Source organism: Marmota monax, unplaced genomic scaffold (assembly GCF_021218885.2).
Source record: "Marmota monax isolate L192 unplaced genomic scaffold, Marmota_monax_Labrador192_F-V1.1 WCK01_AAM20220418_F8-fsc00134, whole genome shotgun sequence".
NCBI classification, from domain to species: domain Eukaryota; kingdom Metazoa; phylum Chordata; class Mammalia; order Rodentia; family Sciuridae; genus Marmota; species Marmota monax.
The window spans coordinates 2,495,696-2,514,398 of record NW_026692281.1 but is presented as its reverse complement, the minus strand read 5'-3'; the positions used below and the strand labels follow the sequence as shown (position 1 = coordinate 2,514,398).

The 18,703-nt window shown below is 41.9% G+C and overlaps 1 protein-coding gene across 1 annotated transcript; it reads left to right on the top strand.

Annotated features, from left to right (window-relative positions):
- Positions 1–12,892: 12,892 nt before the first annotated feature.
- Positions 12,893–17,144, top strand: LOC124090051 (G-protein coupled receptor 83-like). Its single transcript, XM_046440437.2, has 4 exons — positions 12,893–13,715; positions 14,309–14,434; positions 15,543–15,676; positions 16,053–17,144. The coding sequence occupies exons 1-4, from the start codon at positions 13,257–13,259 to the stop codon at positions 16,702–16,704; spliced, it is 1,371 nt and encodes a 456-aa protein (XP_046296393.1). The 5' UTR covers positions 12,893–13,256; the 3' UTR covers positions 16,705–17,144.
- The last annotated feature ends 1,559 nt before the right edge of the window (positions 17,145–18,703 follow it).

Here is an 18,703-nt window from a genome sequence, read left to right as displayed (position 1 = left end):
TGTTTTTCAATCCTGGGAATACTTTTAACCTGATGAGGCATCGTAATCAGAGCAAAATGCAGGGTTGAAGCAAGGAGGCCTGGGTACCACCTCTGCTACTCATGTAGTACCTGACAGAACTGCACCAATCAGCAGCCATTCTTGAGGCCCTGGTAGAAAGTTAAAATGTTCCAAGTATGTTGGCATAAGAAGACAGATACCAGTGCAATAATTTGTGTTGTTACAAGCAAATGGATTAACCCAGTTACATTTAATTAATTGATCTTAAATAATGTACTGCCTGTGGATCCCTCCAGCACTCATCACAATGAAATCAGAGTATGGACTACTTATTGAATGAAGGGAAATCTGTTTATTTTTCTTTTATATCCTTGTTAAAAATCTTCAGGAAATGGAGTGATTAATAAATAGAAAGTACTAGTGGACAAAACTCTAGACCTAAACTTTTGAACTCCTTTTGTGTCTTTGATCAAGTCCCTTTTGTTCTTTGGGTCTCAGTTCTCTCATGCTGTGGTCACCATCACACCCTATGTATTTGGCAATCAATGCTTCTTTCTTACTTTGAGAAACGCTAAAGGCTCTTTATGAGAACTGATCCTGTGTAGAGTGATTGGCAAACCTGGGTAGGTATAATAATTTTGAGGAATTTTTGCTTGTTAACTTTCACATTTCCACATTAATTAGTTATCTTTGACTCCTAGTAATTTTTTGCCTGGTTTATTTTCTCCTTCTTGTTCCCTACTTTCAAATAAACAAGGGCAGTTCCTGTTAACTCACCAGGTACAACTGGGATCATAAATCTTCAAAGAAAGGAGACAGAGACAATAAACTTTTGCTTGACATGCCTAAGGGAAGTTAATGACAGGTTGCAAAGAAGAAGAGTTTGCCAACCTGAATTCCTCTCTTGATATCTGTGGGAACTAAGTCAGCACAGTAAGTTCTGTAAAATACAGAATGGTGCTTTGTATCTCCTTTTTATTTCAATTGAATGCAGTTTGATCAACAGTAAGTATCTCTTCTGTTTAGAGCATGTGTCAAGGATTTGCACATGGAAAAGTGGAGAGGGAGCAATATAAGAATAAGTAATACCCTGGTCCTGGTCTCCAAGAATTAAGATCCTGTTAGTAGAGACAGCGTGAGGGGAAAATGAACTAGCAAAGGCAGGTAAGTAATGAATGGAGGTACATGTAGCATGCTGCTGCCTGGGCAAACACCAAGGCCAGTGCGGGTGGGCATGGTTATTGGGGACAGGTAGTAGAAGATTCATTAAGCACCACAGAAGAGGAGCCTCCATTTACCTGTCTAACTCAAGGTCTAGAATGGCTTCATTATGGCTATTAAAGTGATCCAAGCAGTAAGTTACCTAGGTAATTTATGCTCTTCAATTATATTCTCCTTTACAGGTCAAAGAATAACCCCTAACTTGCAGATATGTATGTAGGGAGGAGATGGAGACTATGGAATGAAGGAGAGACTCTCTCTGCCTCAGAGATTTTATTATTTTTCATTTAACAAGTACTCTTTCTGGCAATTTTTCTTGGAATCCAGAATTTTCTCCGTGCATTTTCAATTCTTATTTGTTTTTCATATCTCTGTATTCTAAATAAAACGATCTAATAATTCTAAATAAAGCAATCTAATTGTTAGATCGTTTTATTTAGAATACAAACATCTTTTAAATCCCAGATGATTTGCTTTTACATAGTGGTTCCCAAACATTGCTTTGGTCTTCTTGTTTTTTTCAACCAAGAAATTTTATTGGGGGGCTGCCCGAAGGAGAGGCAGAGAGCAGAGAGAGGAGAGAAGGAGGGCAGAGAGAGAAAGAGAAAGAGAGAGAGAGAAAGAAGAGGAAGAAGGCAGAGAGGAAGAGAGCAGAGAGAAGAGAGAAGAAGAGGAGGGTGCTGTGGTTTTCAAACTTAATACATATTAGAATTTTTGAGGAGCTTTTAAAACACTCCACTATTCAGATCCCCAAAAGGCAAACTATCTAAAAAGTCTTTAGAAGTTAGATCAGGCATTGGTATTAGTTAAGGCTACCCAGATTCTTCTAATTTGTGGCTGAATCTAAACAACAGTAGGGAGTTGTTATTTATTTTTATCTCTTCTTTATTAAATTTATTTTTTAAATTTTTGAACAGATACATATAACTCCAAGATTGTTACATGATGATGTCTTCAAGTTCTTATTGGTTACTATTAATTTTAAAAACACTCTATACAAATAGCTGTTTTTTTCTTTTTCTCTGTTGGAAAGTCTTTTTATGCTATTAGCAGTTTTGAAAATTTATCCTCTTAAAATTTTACTTCAAAAGTAATAATACTTTTGATCTTACTTTTTTTCATTGACAAATATAATGTTGAAATTTCTTTTGATAATATGAATGGATTTCTAAAGCATGTGAGCATCTTTGCAAAAAATCAAGTAATTAAGGCTAGTAGTTATTTATATAGGTAGTTAGTTTTCCATTTATTTCAATTAAAGTAAGCATCTTTTTAAAAAGCATAGGTGTCACATTTGGACTTATGGAGTACTACAATGTTTCTCAAATTTTATGTGCATACCAATAATCTAAGAATTTTGTTAAAATTCAGATACTGATTTGAAATGTCTGGTAGTGAGCTCCCAGGTAATGTGAATGCTGATGGTTCAGGAACTCTACTTCAAGTTACAAGGGGCCAGTGATTATCTGCAAAGCTGGTTCCCTGAGGTAAAGTGGGGGTGGGAGGAAGGAATTAATCACAATATTTGTCTGCCAGGGCCAGTTATCCTTGTTTTATTCTCTCTCTTTTTTTTTGTATGCCAATTACAAAAGATGAGTTAATCCTACCCTTCAGCTCACAGTAGAGCCAACTCCATGATCAGAATCCCTCACTCTCTCCCCCCAGTGATTGTGAAATAATTGAAACATAATTTCTGATTTCAAAAATGAAATGCTTATGTCAGGGAGATGAGCAGCTGATTGAGAGGAATGCAAGAATTAGATGCTAAACAATGGTGTGAATTCATAATAATATCAATACCTTATTGTTAAAGTGTTTCCCTGTATGTAACATATATGAGCCTCACAGCCATCCTATGAGGGTAGAAGGACAGATTATAATGTTCATTTCATTGTTGAAGAAACCCAGACACAAAGATGCTTGGTGACTTGCTTGAGTTTATACAGGGAGAAAGGAACTGAGAGGGAATCAAACCCCTGGTCTCCCGGCAGCAAAGACTAATGTTCTTTTCATTAAACAAAGAGACATCAAGATCCGCAGTATGAAAGAGGGAGGGGGAGTGTTCTCAATCTGAATAAATTTGGTAAACATTGCCTTTTCAAAATGCAGAAATATAAAACAATAATAACTTGTTTAAATCTCCATTCATTAGCTAAAGGAAGATGATGGGCAGATGGCTGTTTGGTGATCTCTTGTGAGAAGAATATGAATTATGTCTTTAAAGTTATTTGAAATATTATTGTTTCAATGAGAGAAGCTCCCTGCCAAGCACATTGCCTTCTCCGGACAGCATTGCTGGATGCTGCCTGAATTCATAACCACAGTTTTCAGCCCAATTTCCTTCACTTGTCTTGGTGACCAATCCTTACCTGCAGTGGTAAGGACCACTGTCACCAACAGGTGTTAAATTCCACTAGCATACACAATAAGCCTGTGCAGCCAATACAGATACATGTGGCTATGCTTTATGTCTTGTTGATCCCTTCAAACTTCTGGGTCCTGCCTGCCTGTCAGTTGGCCAGACTTAGGGAGGAAAATGCTGCAATATAATAAGCAGCTGGAGAGAGGTGCGGTATAGCAGTCTATAGAGAAAAATTCAGTATGTGTCCAGAAAGCTAAACAAATAAATAAACAAATAAAACTTACATTTTAGTAAATGTGATTATGTGAACAAGTTCATGGCATTTTCATAATTTCAAAGCTCACTTTCTCTCTCAGTAACATGGGTATAACATTACATACTACAATTGCTGTTATTATCAGTTAACCTGAATCTTAAGAAAATACATAAAGGATTATAAAATGCTCTGCTTCTGGTAAAGAGATCTATTATCACATTTTTTAACTCTTTGAAGATGAGAAAAGCCTTCTCAAAACAACTTAATTCTTGTTGTTTTTTTTTTAATCTCCATACTATCCTTTTTTCTGTTTCTTGAACAATCTAATCTGTTCCTAATCCCAGGCCTCTGTACTTGTTCTTCCTTATGCTTGGGGTGCTTCCCCCTCACCTTTGATTTCTACTTGTTGATTCCTCCTCATTGTTGAGGTATCAGCCCAAATATCTCCTTGCCAGAGTGGTCTAGATCATCCAACCTAATGAGTCACACACACCCTAGCCTCTTTTTATCACTTAATTATATTTCCTTCATAGTACTTGCTAAGATGAGATATTATCTTGCTTATGGGCTCATTTATCTTTTGTCAGTCTTCCCTTATTGGAATTTAAGTTCCACAAAGTTAGGAGTTTTCTCTGTCTTGTTCATTGCCGTATCTACATTCTTGAATAATGTCTAGCACATATTAGATACATATTGAATGGCAAAATTGGTAATCACTATGGCCTTCACTATTAAGTAGAAGGGAGGTAATGTGTTTGCTAAAATCCTTAACCTTACCATCATTTTCTTGTATTTCTGCCCTTCTATGCCCTCTCCCCAAAGTGGCTGTATTTCCAAGGATAAATCAGAGACATGTCTGGGGGTTGTAATTCCAGCTGTTACTATCATTGTTTCAGTTACTATTGTATTACAAGGTAGCTCTAATAACCACCCCTTCATCTCAGATATATTTACATAGGTTGAAAAGATACATCTTGGGTTATTTATTGATCTTATCTGAAATATAAGGGACAAAAAATAGCTTTATTGCTGTATATGATGTCAGTGATGAATATACAATGCATTTGAGCTAAGAGTTTTTAGATGATTAAATCCAACTTTCTTATTATATATGTGGGTAAACTGAGTCCTAGAAAGATCTAAATACCCACCCTAGACTACAATAGATTATATTGCATGTTAGAGGCAAAGCAGAATTCAGAAATCACTGTCCACAACTCCCAATTGTAAAAAGACAAAGTTTGGAGCCTCTGTTATCTGGATGAAAATTAATGTCCAGATTGATCAGATGGCCCTCAGGAACTTTCCAGTTTTGAGATTCCAAAATAAAGAGACCTGTAAAAACAAGCATTCCTTTTTTTAATTGTTATGGTTTAGATATGAGGTATCCCCCCAAAAAAACTTACATTTGATACAATACAAGAAAGCTTAGAGGTTTAAATGTTTGGACCATGAGGTGTGAACTAATAATTGCATTAATCCCATAATAGGGGTTAACTAGGTGATAACCATAGACAGATAAGCTGTGGGAGGTATGTGTCTGTGGTTGTGTCTTTGGAGTATATATTTTGTCCCTGATGAGTAGAGCTCTCTCTCTTTCCCGATTGTCATGTCCTGAGCTGATTTATTTCTCCACACCCTTCTGCTACCACTTGGGCTCAGAGCAATGGAGTTGGCTACCTATGAACTGAGACATCTGAAAGCATGAATGCCAAATAAACTTTTCCTCCTCTGAAATTGTTCTTGTCAGGTCTTTTAGTCACAGTGGCAAAAAAAAAAAACTGACTAAAATATTCATTTATTCATTCAACTTTTGTTTATAGAAGGCCTATTATATGCCAAGGAAGATTATACAACACCCACCAACAAAACCTTGTTTCTTTTCAGGGAGGGATACATAGACATAACAACGAAATAAAGCATACAGTCACAAAGGAAAAAGAGCTCTAGAGTAGACAGCAGTTAGTGGACCTGAATTCTAGGGCTGACTCATCCTTTGTGGCTACAGCCTTTCTTGGTATTAATGTCCAGTATGAGAAGGTATGCTTAGAACTCTGTTCGCTGCCAGTTCCACTGCTTTGATTTAATGATTTAAATCCTGTAGGAATACGATTACCTCAATGGAAATGAATGTGCTAATTGACATGTATATCATTCCTGAATTCCAGTTTAATGGCAATAGGGAAGAGGGGAAAGAAAAATAGTGCAGGAAAATAGTAGAATTCTGAGCTATCTACCTCCAGTCAGCAGCTCTCTCTGAGCCTCAGTTATTCCCTATTAATGCTGAAGAGGCTACATTAGCTGGTCTCTGAACACTGCCTCTCTATACCTGTTGCACAGACTTTCTCAAGATTTTATCATTGCTATAACCACAGCTCCTTGAGAAAGTGGCTAAGATTAATCTGTAGAAAGAGGTAAGGATCCAAATCTCTGTCTTCAAATAGATAAAAGACTGTCATGTAGATAATAAATTAGGCTGATTACTAGAGCCTTTAGAGCAGAATTATAATCATAGGTGAAAGACAGAGAGAGACAGATTTCATTTTCTTAGAAGGCTGCCACTTGCTTACATGCAGAGCTATCCTAACAGATTGGGATGGAGTCATAATTAAAGAACTGCCTGTCAGTGTAGATATATAAAGGAGAGTACATTCAAACTGTTGGTGGGGATACCTGAGAGTGGGAAAGTTGGAGTACAAGGGGGTTCTTTATTTATTGTTCTGAGTTGTTGAACCTTTGTGGAGCTCAATTAAAAGTTCTGGACTTGTAGGCTGGGGTTGTAGTTTGGTGGTAGAGCACTTGGTGGTATAATGTGTGAGGCACTGGGTTCAATTCTCAGCACTGAATATGAAAAAATAAATAAATAAAGGTCCATTGACAACTAAAAAATATTTTTAAAAGTTCCAGTCTCTTTCCTTAGGTAAACACACACAATACACATACATGCACACATATGCACATACTCATGCATACATGATCTCAGAGCTTCACTAACTCATTTAAAAACCTTTGTACTTACTTTGAAGCCCTTAAGTTTGAGATGTTAGATTCTGGACAGAGAATCCCAGCCAGTATTCTCTCCATGGTCTTCCCTAACTCTCTAACATCTAAGTGTAGTTAGCTTAATTTAAAATTTGGGATCTTAAGATTTTTATGTAAGTAGGCACTTTATTTCCCCTCCTGACCCTCTCTGAGAGAGAGAAAGAGAGGGAGAGAGAGAGAGAGAGAGAGAGAGAGAGAGAGAGAGAGAATTTCCATGCCCCCTGCTCACACTTTATCCATGATCAATTATCTTACCCCTTCCTCCCTTCCTCCTTCATGTCTCTTACCTCTTATTGCCTTCATTGAACTGAAATATACACCAAGAAGAATGTAGCCCAGGAGAAGTCATGTCTTTTCCAAATAGACACTATGGTGCTGCTTTTCTTGATTTCTATCCACCTCATTGTTTCCTCTCTGAATTAACAGAGATTATTCACCTCTCAAACACTCTTGAAGTTATAAGGCTTTGTCTACCTCACAATCATGACAAGATGAGACTACAGGGAAACATGGATTCAGTCTTAAAATACATGAAAGGTAGGTTTGAGGCAGAGTGATTACACTGATTATATGTGACTTCAGAGAACTGAAGTGGGGCCATATGTTGGAAGTCTGTGGAAAGCAAGTTTTGGCTCAATAGAGAGTGAACCACCTCAAGTTTGTGGTAGAACAGGTAGCACTGTGGTGACAACTCCTTTCTCTGGAGGACTATGTGGTAAGGCTGAGTGATCTCTTAAAGATGGAATGCCTTAATCCCAGCAACTTGGGAGGCTGAGGCAGGAGGATGGCAAGTTCAATGCCAGCCTCAGCCACTTAGTGATGCCCTCAGCAATTTAGTGAGACCCTGTCTTAATAACTAACTAAATAAATAAATTGGGTACAGATGTTGCTCAGTGGCTAAGTGCCCCTAGGTTCAATCCCCAATACCCACCCCCCCAATAAAAGCCTTTTGCCTTTGCTAGGTAAAGAGAAAGTACAATTGACCACCATGGAAATCCTTAACTCAAGAATTCACAATGGGTAGTCTTTTTGGTTTCTACTACCCCAGACTTCAACAGTTGGCAACAACAAGGTAATCTCTGTCCTCATTGATGTCACCATAGGCTTATCTTTCTATTTGCCTCTTCTTGATAGTGGAGTTGCTGTTCCTTCTCTGAAGATTGGGCACCAGACTAAAAGGTTTTCCCAGTCAGACTTATTAAATTACTTCATGGACTCCTGCAGAGATAAACTTCTAGAGCTTCCTGTGACCATAACTGCATTGACAATAACTTGTCATAGCTCTCTGAGACCCCTAGGCAGAAGTACATTTGGCTATGGTCTTTGATCAGGGAACTAGGAGAGTAGAGTATTTTGTAAAGACTCCATTAGGACTTGGAAAATTGTGAAATTGTGTATGAGGAATCGTGGATTGTTTGTAAGCACAGCAGGGAGATGAGATAATGGAGATAAAATCAGAATCTGGCTCTGATTCCCTGCATGAGAGTGGGCCAAACTTCTAAGGGTACTATCTCCATTAGGAGTTGCTGGCTCTGGTAGTACAGGCTGGTGAGCCTGGCTCAGTATCCAAAGGGTGTGACTGCCTTGGTTACAAGTCTATACAATCTCTCTACCAGAGGGGCCAAACTAAAAGAAAATCCAGTCTGGGGAAATTTTGGAGGAAATTAGCATTTGTGGACCATCAACAGTAAGCCTATCTATAGGTGATAGGAAACAAACATTATGTAGTACTTCAAGCAGACAGGCATGAATGGGAGTTGGGTTACTAACAGGGCAATCAAAAATTAATAAGGAGTTAAAGCCAAAGTTAGATCAAGCAATATAAAACATGGTAAGGGGCAAGATAAGGACCAGAGAATATATTTGCAGCAGGGCTTCTTGTTTCAGTGAGATTTTGTAGCTTTTGAGAGCAAGGGAAACTTTGCAGCTCTTCCTAGCTCCCTGAACACCAGGATTGGAAGGAAAATGTCACTCAAGAACCATGGAATGTTAAGGTAGACTGAAACAGGTGTGACATTTTCCTGTCCTTGTTAGAATTTGAGAAGGAGGAACTGGGGTATCCAGGGTTCCATTGGGGAGAGCTGAGGTCTTCACTGTGGGTTGGAGAACTAAGGTATGTGCTGTCACAGAAGTTATAGTAAAAGATGTAAGGATTTTTGGTGTGTTGTTTATATGATTTTGCTTGATTTTACATTTGTGACTCAGAAGATAAAGGAGGAAAGTGGTGGTGATTTTAGAAGGGAGGATACTCCATGTGAAATGCAGCTATGCAGATAGTGAATGGTCTGTAGTGATGGAGACAGAGCACCTCCAGAGATATACAAATAAGAAATTGGAACTGTTTTGTCTGAGATGCAGGTTTTATTGTGATTTGCAGGGTTAGAATGGATTTCAGAGGCTCCAAGAGATGAATGTGGGCTGTATTAGATACAGAATTTTATAATATCTTTATATTGTATAATATATTTATATTATAACTATATAAAATATATTTATATTATATAATATCTTTATATTATAACTACATAAAATTGGCATGGGGAGCATTGGGCAAGGTGAGCTCCCTGGTTCTGAAACCTGGACAATTGTTTAGTTTTGATACTGTGACTCATTCTCAAGCCCTGGAGAGAAAGTTAAAACCACCAGAGAACTGTTGAATTTTTGTTTTCCAGCATCAAGAATCTGATTCTATTAGGAAGAATGGAGAGGGACGAAAGAGAGAGGGAGGGAGAAAGAGAGGGCGGGCGGGAGGTGTGTCAGGAGCAGGATTAACAGATAACTTGAAAATATTACATGAGAGAATGTGCTTATTCTGGCTCTTACTGTGCCAAGGAGCTTCTTTCTTCCCTCAACCATGCTATATAACTATTTTCCTCAACTCTCAGCCACACTATCTCCATGGAAATACTCAGAAAAGACTGCAGTGCTAGAGATACGCATAGGAACAGCAGATACTAAACTCTCCATTCAAAACATCCTCTTCTTTTCCTGTCCCTGGAACAAGCCAAGAGCATTTCCCTTCTTTATGTCTTTACTCCTGCTTTCTGGGAGCTGAAGTTCCAACCTCTTGCTCTCCCTCATATCTGACCATTTCTGTCCTCTGGTTGTTTAAATTCTAGCTCAAATGCTAGCCGTTCTGCAAAGCCTCCTCTGCCCTCATCCTGCACTATTTGTTCCTATAGTTCCTGTCTGCACATTATAACCTGCCTGGAATTAACTGTTTCCTGGTTGTGGGTCCTTCTCTGTAGTGCATTTGTAAGCAGCTGAAGAGAAACTATACTGAATTTTTCTTTTTCTGGTCCCCAGCCCCCCTTTCTTCCATGGGTGGATTGGGCATATTGATGGGCTTACTGGCCCTCTGAGTCCTGACTACCTAAATATGCCTCAGAAAGTCCTAGGTAGCTCATGGACTTTAATGAATTGTGGGCCAAAAAGAGCTCACATATACATCAGGATCTGGGATGCAGAAAGAGAGCTATGGTGTCAAAAGTTTGAGAATACTAGTGAGATATAATGGGCATCATTTCCTTCTTTGCTTCTTGAAATGTTATTGTATGGAATCTTCACTTGTCCTATGGAAACGAGGTGTTCCCAAATCCCTGTTGAAACATGCAAGAAATCTGGCTCAGAGAGAACAATGAGGACAATGACTATAGTTAATAGCTTAATAGTCTGGTGAAGCACAAGACCAAGTCTTAGTAAACCTGATCCTGCCTCTGCATGTCTGTTTATGCTACAAAAACTCTACCCCACCCCCACTGTTTCTCTGTGCTTCAGTTAGATTTTAGCAAGACTAGTCTTTGACTAGATGTCAACCTACCCTTTACTCCCCTACCACATCTTAAGCCCTTTTGGGTGCTCAGGAAGCGATCTCAGAGCCAGTCACAGAGAAAATGCCCCCTTGTTACTCAGCTCATATACATCTGCAGAGGAATCAAACTCGAGATCAGTGATTTGAAAACTTCTGCAGAGGAATCAAACTGGAGATCAGTGATTCTCAGCTAGTGACTCAGTACCTGCCCTAAGAAAGATCTGTATGTTAGAGTCAACAATTATGAATCCCTTTGAATGTGTGCATTTATGTGTTCAACTCTATAGGTCAACAAACAAAACAGCTTGTTTTATCCTGTCTTTTTTTTTCTTTTTTCTTCTTTCTTTTTTAAAAGAAGTTATCTAGTAATTACATAATTTCTTCAAGCCTAGGTCTACATTTGGAAGGCTTAACTCCCAATCAGAAAAAAACAGGGTTTAGTTAGATTTTTTGGTGAGCTATTCAGTGTTAACCTGTTAGACTCCATCTCCTCACAAGCACCCCAGGAAGATTGCAACACTCTCATATCTCTGCCTTGCCTTTCCTTACTTTCTTAATCCATAAGAAGCAAGATGTGGCTCGGGTGCAAATAGGCGTACATGCCTGCACACACATGTGATAGAAGTTTACTTGCTTCCATCATGACTGCTTGGTAATCTCTGATGCCTGGGAAATGAAAACAATGATGATTTTGATAATGATGATAATAATGGTGATAAATGAATTTCTATGTATGCCTTAATAAGTAGTTATTGACATTATTGACATCAGGGGGCTCCCTTTCTGGCTTCTCTAGAAGAGGGATGCAGCTGCTGATCTCCACCATCCCCGGGCAGTAGGGGGTGGCTAGGAAGTCATGAGACTGGTTGAAACAAACACCAGGATTTCTCAGAGTGACAGTTTGCTGCATAGCAGAGCACTCTGAACTGCCAGGCTCTTCAATTCTAATTTCTAGTTTTGGTGCTTTAGTTAATTCTTTCCTGTGACATTCCTTAAACTCTCCCTCCAAAGCCTTAGTTTGTCTACCTTTAGTTACTGGAAGAGGAGTGGGTGATAAGGAAAGGACACTAACTCAGAAAGGCTCAGGTTACTGTTTACTTCACAGCCTCCAAGGACCTCTAGTGAGGCAGTTCAGTTGCTGTAGTTATGGATCAAATGCCCCCTTCCCAAGACTCCTTTAGGAGGTAGCTTAAATTCACAAGTGAAAAAAGACAGCCTTGGACCACCAGCTTTAACCTCTTTTCCACTGCAACCCCACGACTGAGCTCTATCTCCTTATTTCTGCTGCTTCTGACTCTGACAGCATTGACTTACAGAAGCTTTCCAAATTCTAAACCTTCCTTGGGGATGCCCCCTCAGCCTCCGACTAACCTGCCACAGTCCAGTTCCCATAGTGGTACTTCCTGGGTGTCGGAGGAGAATGCAGTGTCTCTTGAGGCCAGACTCAGAACTCCAGGGTCACTACACGCAGTTTGAGGCTGGAGAAAGCAGAACAGTGTGCTGGTTCACCCCATTCCAGGCGACCCTCACTGGGCAAAGACTCTAGAGCATTCCCTCCGGGTTCTTCAACTTCCCCCTGCCTGTGAAACCCCAAATGTGTGCAGGCCTTTCCTGGCGACCACTCTCCCCCATGACTGCCTGGACTGCTGGACCTTGTATGTCAGACCATGGGTCTGTCTGTCCAGTCGCAACGGCAGTCTCCGCAGCCCCCTCTCAATCCCCTGCGCCACAGCTCCTAGCCGGTGCTTTGGGCGCTGGTGCAGAAAAGAAAGAGTAAGGGGGAGACAGATTATGTATGCGCGCGCGTGTGTGTGTGTGTGTGTGTGAGTGTGTGTGTGTGTGTGTGTGTGTGTGTGTGTGTAGGGGTGCGAGCAGAAAGAACCCATAAGTCCGGGCTCCCAACTGCAGCAGGAGGGGAGGAAGAGCAAAGAAGGAGCGGCGAAAGGAGGGGGCAGGAGACAGGAGCGGTGAAGACTTTGCCACCCGCTCTGGAGCCCCAGCCCCGGTGGACAGGGCGGGCGTTCAGTCGCGGCTCCCCATTGGCTCCCGCGCGGGCCCCTCGACTTTCTATAAAGGGCGGTTGCAGAAGGCGCGGCCGGCACCGGCTCGGAGCGCTAGTGGCGGAGCCTGGCTCCGCCCTGCCTACAGCGCGGGCCGGCCTCGGACAGACGGACTTACGGACTGATTGCAGACAGAGAAATTGAGTCAGAAAGACCCAGGACTGCGGAGAGGAGGAGGGGGCTGGGGCAACGCCTGACGCTGTCCCCAGTTCAGAACGGGCGCTGCCTGCGCTCTCCAGGCAGCGGAGCATCTGGAGCTGTCCGCGTTCCTCGGCTCAGCGCTCAGCTGCCCAGCTCAGCTCTGAGCACTTGACCACTCCAAGCCGCTTCTTTCCCCTCCCCATTTCAGACACCTTGGAGAACACCTTTCTTAGCTCAGAGCTTCAGCGCACTGAGCAGAGCTTGCTGGGCTCTCCGTCGAGGGCCTCACTTTCCCCTTTTCCTTCCTTGGGCACTTCCTGACCCCGTAGCTTAAGGACCTCACGGTCCTCCAAAGGCGTCAGGATGGACGCCCCAACCACAGAATTGCCCCAAGGGTCTTTGCCAAACCCCGGCACCATGAGCTATGGGGATGAGCTGACCCCTGAAGCTCTGAGCGTGCCCAGCGGCTTTGATGACCTGATCACCTCCACCACCTCTCAGGTGCTGCAGGCCATTTCCAACGCCGCCTCTGCAGTTGGCAGAGCCGGCCGCAATAGCGTGCTCTCCATGATGCCAGACACCGGCGACCTGGCCGACACGTCGGGTCCCATAGCTTCAGAAGTGGTGTCTCAGGATGAGCAGGTGCAGTTCTGGCTAGTGGTAGGGTACACCATAGTGGTCTTTGCTGCCATCATAGGCAACTGGGTCTTAAACCATGTGATTATGAAATACAAGAGGGTGCACACCGCCACCGGCCTCTTCGTCGTCAACATTTCCGTGACCAACATGATGCTGGCTCTTCTCAGCTCCCCCTTCACCATGGTAAGCTGGGTTCTGAGGAAGGCGACCTGGGGAATAGGGAGAAAGTTAAGGTATAACTTTACACTTGAAGCAGAGAGAGATGTTTGGCGGGAGGAAGTGCTGGAATGGGTTGGGTTGATTTGGAGAACGTTTGCACAGAGGTTAGAATGGTTGAGAGACATTGCAAAGGGTTTAGAAATGGGGTGGGGGAGCAAAATGAGACAGCCAGGGGTGTAGGTGCATTGCTGAGTTAATCTGCTGCCTTGACAGAGGCTGAGAGAGACTTGGGGACCTGTTGCAGATGAGATTTTGGTCTGACATGTGAGTCTGAGTTTTGTCACAAAGATCCACTCAGTTTTTCCACATTTCAAATGCAGTGCTTGGAATTGAAGGTATTTAACAGATTTTGTGATTTGGTGTCTATGTCTCCAAACCCGACTGTTTGTGTGGAGAAGATGGGAAGAGCAGAACTGCAGTGTGGAAATATTTCTTTGTTTTTTTGAGACAATAATGCCAACAGTTTAGTGAAGAAAAGATTCTTTTACTTGTGTTTTGGGGCTTGTGAGAGTGGTGGATCCAGGGCTGTGTGCCTCATGAAGCATTCTTTCCCCTAGGTGCGCTATCTGTGTAATTCCTTGGTGTTTGGGAAGATGACATGCCACCTCAGTCGCTTTGCCCAGTATTCTTGTGCCTATGTAACTGTGATGAGCATGGCTGCTATTTCCCTGGACCGACATCGGGTATGTTTCTCAGATCTTGTAAAAGATAGATTTTCTTCTTAGGTAAATAGAGTCAGGTAAGATCACAAATAATCTGGAAAGTTCTTTGAGTTTCTTGATATAATATATGTGAATGAATATGTACAGTTGAGGGGAATTGCAAATGAGGAAATATAGACTTTCATGAAATTAAATCTTACATAATAAAAATGCTACCATCTTTGATATAATGCTATGGGAACAGAGATGTGGCCAATAAACAAATAATAAAAAAAAACTGCTCTCCCCCTTTGGAAAACATTTCTTATTTGCTGCATTGCAGGACCAGCTAAGGGGGGAAAAAAAAAGAAGAGAGAGGGAAGGGATGAGTCAGAGGTGGGTGTGGCTTCAGGGCTGGTGGTGGGCTGAGTTTGGGTGGTGGGGGTGAGGGAGGGCTGAGGAATTGAAGATAGTTGGGGAGGAAAAAACTGGGAGGAGGGTCAGAAGTGACGTAAATGGAAGTAGGGGAGGGGATGAGAAGCTGGGAGGGGTTACATAGTTAATGAGTTGGGAGGGAGGGAGAAAATGAATGAGGTGGGAGGGACAAAGAGGGGGATTGGAGGGCCTGTGGCTGGAGCCAAATGGGAGGGGCCTTGGAAGGATCCAGTGATAGGAGATGGAGGGAAATAGGAGACTTGGAGGGAGTGAGAGAGGAAGGAATGAGTGGTCATGGAGGGATCAAGATGGGAGGGGATGGAAGTAGAAGGGAAAGGGCATAAAGAGCTAGGTGAGAGGAGGGGTGAAGAAGTATGAGGAGTGCTTACACATCCAAACATAATAATAAAAATAAATCACACTTTTGGACATCCAGCCTTTTCCTCCATTAAACTCCCAACTCAGAGACAGGTAATTTGAAGTTGGTCTACTAGGATTCCTGACATCTCATTGAAATGTTTTTCTCAACATTAGCTAATGTTGCTCTTTCATCAAAAAAAGGTCATACAGTTTTCAAGTGAACTAGTACTCAAATCACATTTTCTACCTACCTACCAAATCTTTGCAAATTTGCACCAGAATTTCAGTCGATGAAGGGCTAATATTTAACCCTAATTTGAATTGTTGAATTGGGTTGGGGTCCTTTTCCTTCTAGGTGATGCTATATCCCCTCAAGTCCCGGATTACTCCAATGCAAGGCAATGTTTGCATCATCATTATCTGGATTGTGAGCACCTGTGCTGCTTTGCCTCATGCTATTTACCAGAAACTTTACCAGGTGGAAATCGGGTAAGCAACTCATGACCTCAATATCTACATGCATTAACTCATGGAGTAGCATATTTCAAAACATGGTGATGAAAATAAATTCCCCTAAGCTGGAATTTATCATAAGAGTTCCCAAGTACTCTCATGGCATTGGGTTATTAGACATATCCTTTCCTGATTGGGGACTAAAATTTTCCTTTATGTTATTTGAGAAATCTGGTTCGAAGGAACCTCAGAGCTCCGTGCTTCATAACACTGGGCTTTAGGATCAATGCAGACACAAACAGTTAAATATGTCTGCCCCTTAAGGACTAACTGAACATGTAACAGCTAGCTGTGGGCTTTAAGAAAAAGGCAAATAAAGTTTTTTTTTTTCTTTCTCTGTCTTGTAACCTAGAAACATTACTGAGGAAACTGCCTGCCTCCCCAGTTTCCCCTATACTTCAAAATCCACATGGAAATACCTTGACCTGGGCACCTTTTTGCTCTTCTTCATCTTGCCATTGATGGTGCTGGTGGTCGTCTATGGTCATGTGGCCAAGAAGCTGTGGATTCATAATGCTGTCGATGACATCAATATCCATACCTACATCTGCCAGCGTGGGAAGAAGAAGCAGACCCTGAAGATGCTGATGACAGTGGTGCTTGTCTACACAATCAGCTGGCTCCCCCTCAACCTCTACCTGGTGCTGCTGTCCAGTGAATCCATCTCAAGTCACAATGGTCTGTATTTTTTCCTCCACTGGCTGGCAATTAGCAGCTCCTGCTACAACCCCTACATCTACTGCTGGCTCAGCGATAGCTTCCGGATTGAAGTTCAGAAGGTCATCATGGAAATCCAGAAGACGCTGCTCGATGGAATCAGCCGCCTGAGGGGGGAGCACCGCCGGCTGAGCTCTGTGTCACCCACCCACCGTCCTGCCTGGGTGGATCCCAATCCCGGAGTGCCCAAATTCCCACGATTCAAAGATTTCGATGAGCTACCCAGTCCCCCTCCCTCCCCCACAGTGGAAGTCTCCTTTCTCTATCCAACAGTGCCTAGAGTTTAAAATGCCCAGACCGCGATAGGTTACCCATCCTCAAAATACCTGAGATAGGATGGGACCAAAACAACAAGCACTCATTCATTTCTCATGGGTGTGGTAGGGAGGAAAGGGGTTGGTACTTGAGGGGTAGGGGCCATATGTGAACCACCATAAGTCTCAGTCACTCTTTCATTTCCTTTGCCTTTTCCCCTTTTCCTCTTTCCTGTTATTTATTTATTTTTCTCAACACTGAGTACACTAAGGATATTAGCTCTCTAGACTCATCAGAGTTGTTTCCCTGACACTTAAAGAAAAATTCCACTTTGACTTGGAAGCCCATCTCTGTTTGTGGTCAGCAATCTCCTCTATTCATTCTTGTGTACCAAGTGGGCATGATGTTGTCCATATTACAGACACTGTCTCCTCATGGTTTTGTCTTTCTTTTTCAGGAAAAAGAAAATGTCTAATGTGCTCCCTGGCATTTCAATTGTTCCTGTATCTTTAGCCTAGAAGGATTTCAACTCAGTAGGAGAGATGAGGAGGAAGTAATATTACATCCTTCTCGGGCTACTACTGCCTTTATTCTGGAGACATTGTTACTAATGCACTTTGAAAGGCACTGATGTTTGTGTCAGGATGATGCCAGGTTGGGAATGGAATTTCTTGTGCTCTTTATCTTTCTCCCTCTTCTTCATGCCCTTTTTCATTACCCTTGGCATTGCCCTTTTCATCTCCTGCTGACCTCCCCATATCTTTCCCCCTCCCTATCTCTTGCCTTTACGTCATCTTTTCCTCCTCCCTCTGTTCCACAGTTTCCCTCTCCTCATTCTCTTCTCTTACCCTTCCTCTTTCTATAAATTCCTTCTCACTTCTCCTGCCATCTTTTATTTCCTACTCTCCTCCATTCCCCTCCTTTCCCTTTCCCTCCTATGCCTACCCACCTTTTTTCTCCTTTCTCTTCGCTCCTTTCACCAATTTCTTTTTTCCTTCTCTCTCCTCAACTTTATCCTCCTCTTTCCTCCCCGCTCTCCCTCAATCCTTCTTAGGGCTTTTTGTTTTTCAGCACTCCTCCAATTCCTCCATCTTTCTTCATTCCTCCTGCATTGCCTTTTATTCCTTACTTCTGCCTGTGCTGTAATGTTACAGACACTCTGCTACCCTGTTAGAAATTTTGAGAGTGGGTTATCATTATCTGGTTAGAATGAATACATGCCTCTGCTTGCATTTATTTCTCCTTCATTAACTTTCTTCTCCTCATCTTAATTATTTTCAACTTAATAACGACATATTCTCAATGTCCTTTAAGATCTCCCCTGGGAAGTGGTGAGCCAGTCTCTAGGAGCATGACACAGATTAACTGGAGCTTAACTTTTGGCTTGTGTGATCCCACTTGGTGACAGGATGTGGTGGGCTTTTCCAAGTCATAACCCCAAATATCTCTGGTAAATTTCCACACTAGCTACAGTGTCGCATCCATTTTTAGGTCAAGCAAAAAACTGAGAAAAAGATCTAATTGTACTTCAATCTCTGTTTCTTTCCATTTTCACTTTAATGTATTAATCTTTTATCTCCTCTACCTTCCTACCATCAACACCCCAACTCAAACAAAAACATTGAACTATTGAACTGTTATCACTCAAGTACAAGACTAGATATTTGGACGAACCCCAGGGTGAATGGATGACCACATCTGATGTAGTTAACATTTTAGACTTCACATCCATTTATAGTATCCTTTTGGCTTCAGCTGTTTTTGAGATTAATAGTCTTTGTGAATGGTGAGCTCTGCTGGTGTCTTTACCCTCCTCCTTATGTAAATCGTTCCCATTCTCCTAAGGACAGAGAGATTTCCTTCCCATTATTTTTTTTTTCCTTTTGGTAGTATGGATACATCCCAGGACAGTGGAATGACTGTTTAAGGTTTTGCCTCCCCACAAGGAGAAGGAAGAGTTTTGAATTGCCCCTGGGTACCCAGTGCTTCTTGGAGGAATCATACTTTGCTCTGATATCCTCCTTCTCCTAC

Excerpts from the sequence above, each read along its gene's own strand:
- LOC124090051 (XM_046440437.2), top strand. The coding sequence starts at position 13,257 with ATGGACGCCCCAACCACAGAATTGCCCCAAGGGTCTTTGCCAAACCCC. Across the intron at positions 13,716-14,308 it reads TCAGCTCCCCCTTCACCATG|GTGCGCTATCTGTGTAATTC; the intron begins GTAAGCTGGGTT and ends TCTTTCCCCTAG. Across the intron at positions 14,435-15,542 it reads TTTCCCTGGACCGACATCGG|GTGATGCTATATCCCCTCAA; the intron begins GTATGTTTCTCA and ends TTTTCCTTCTAG.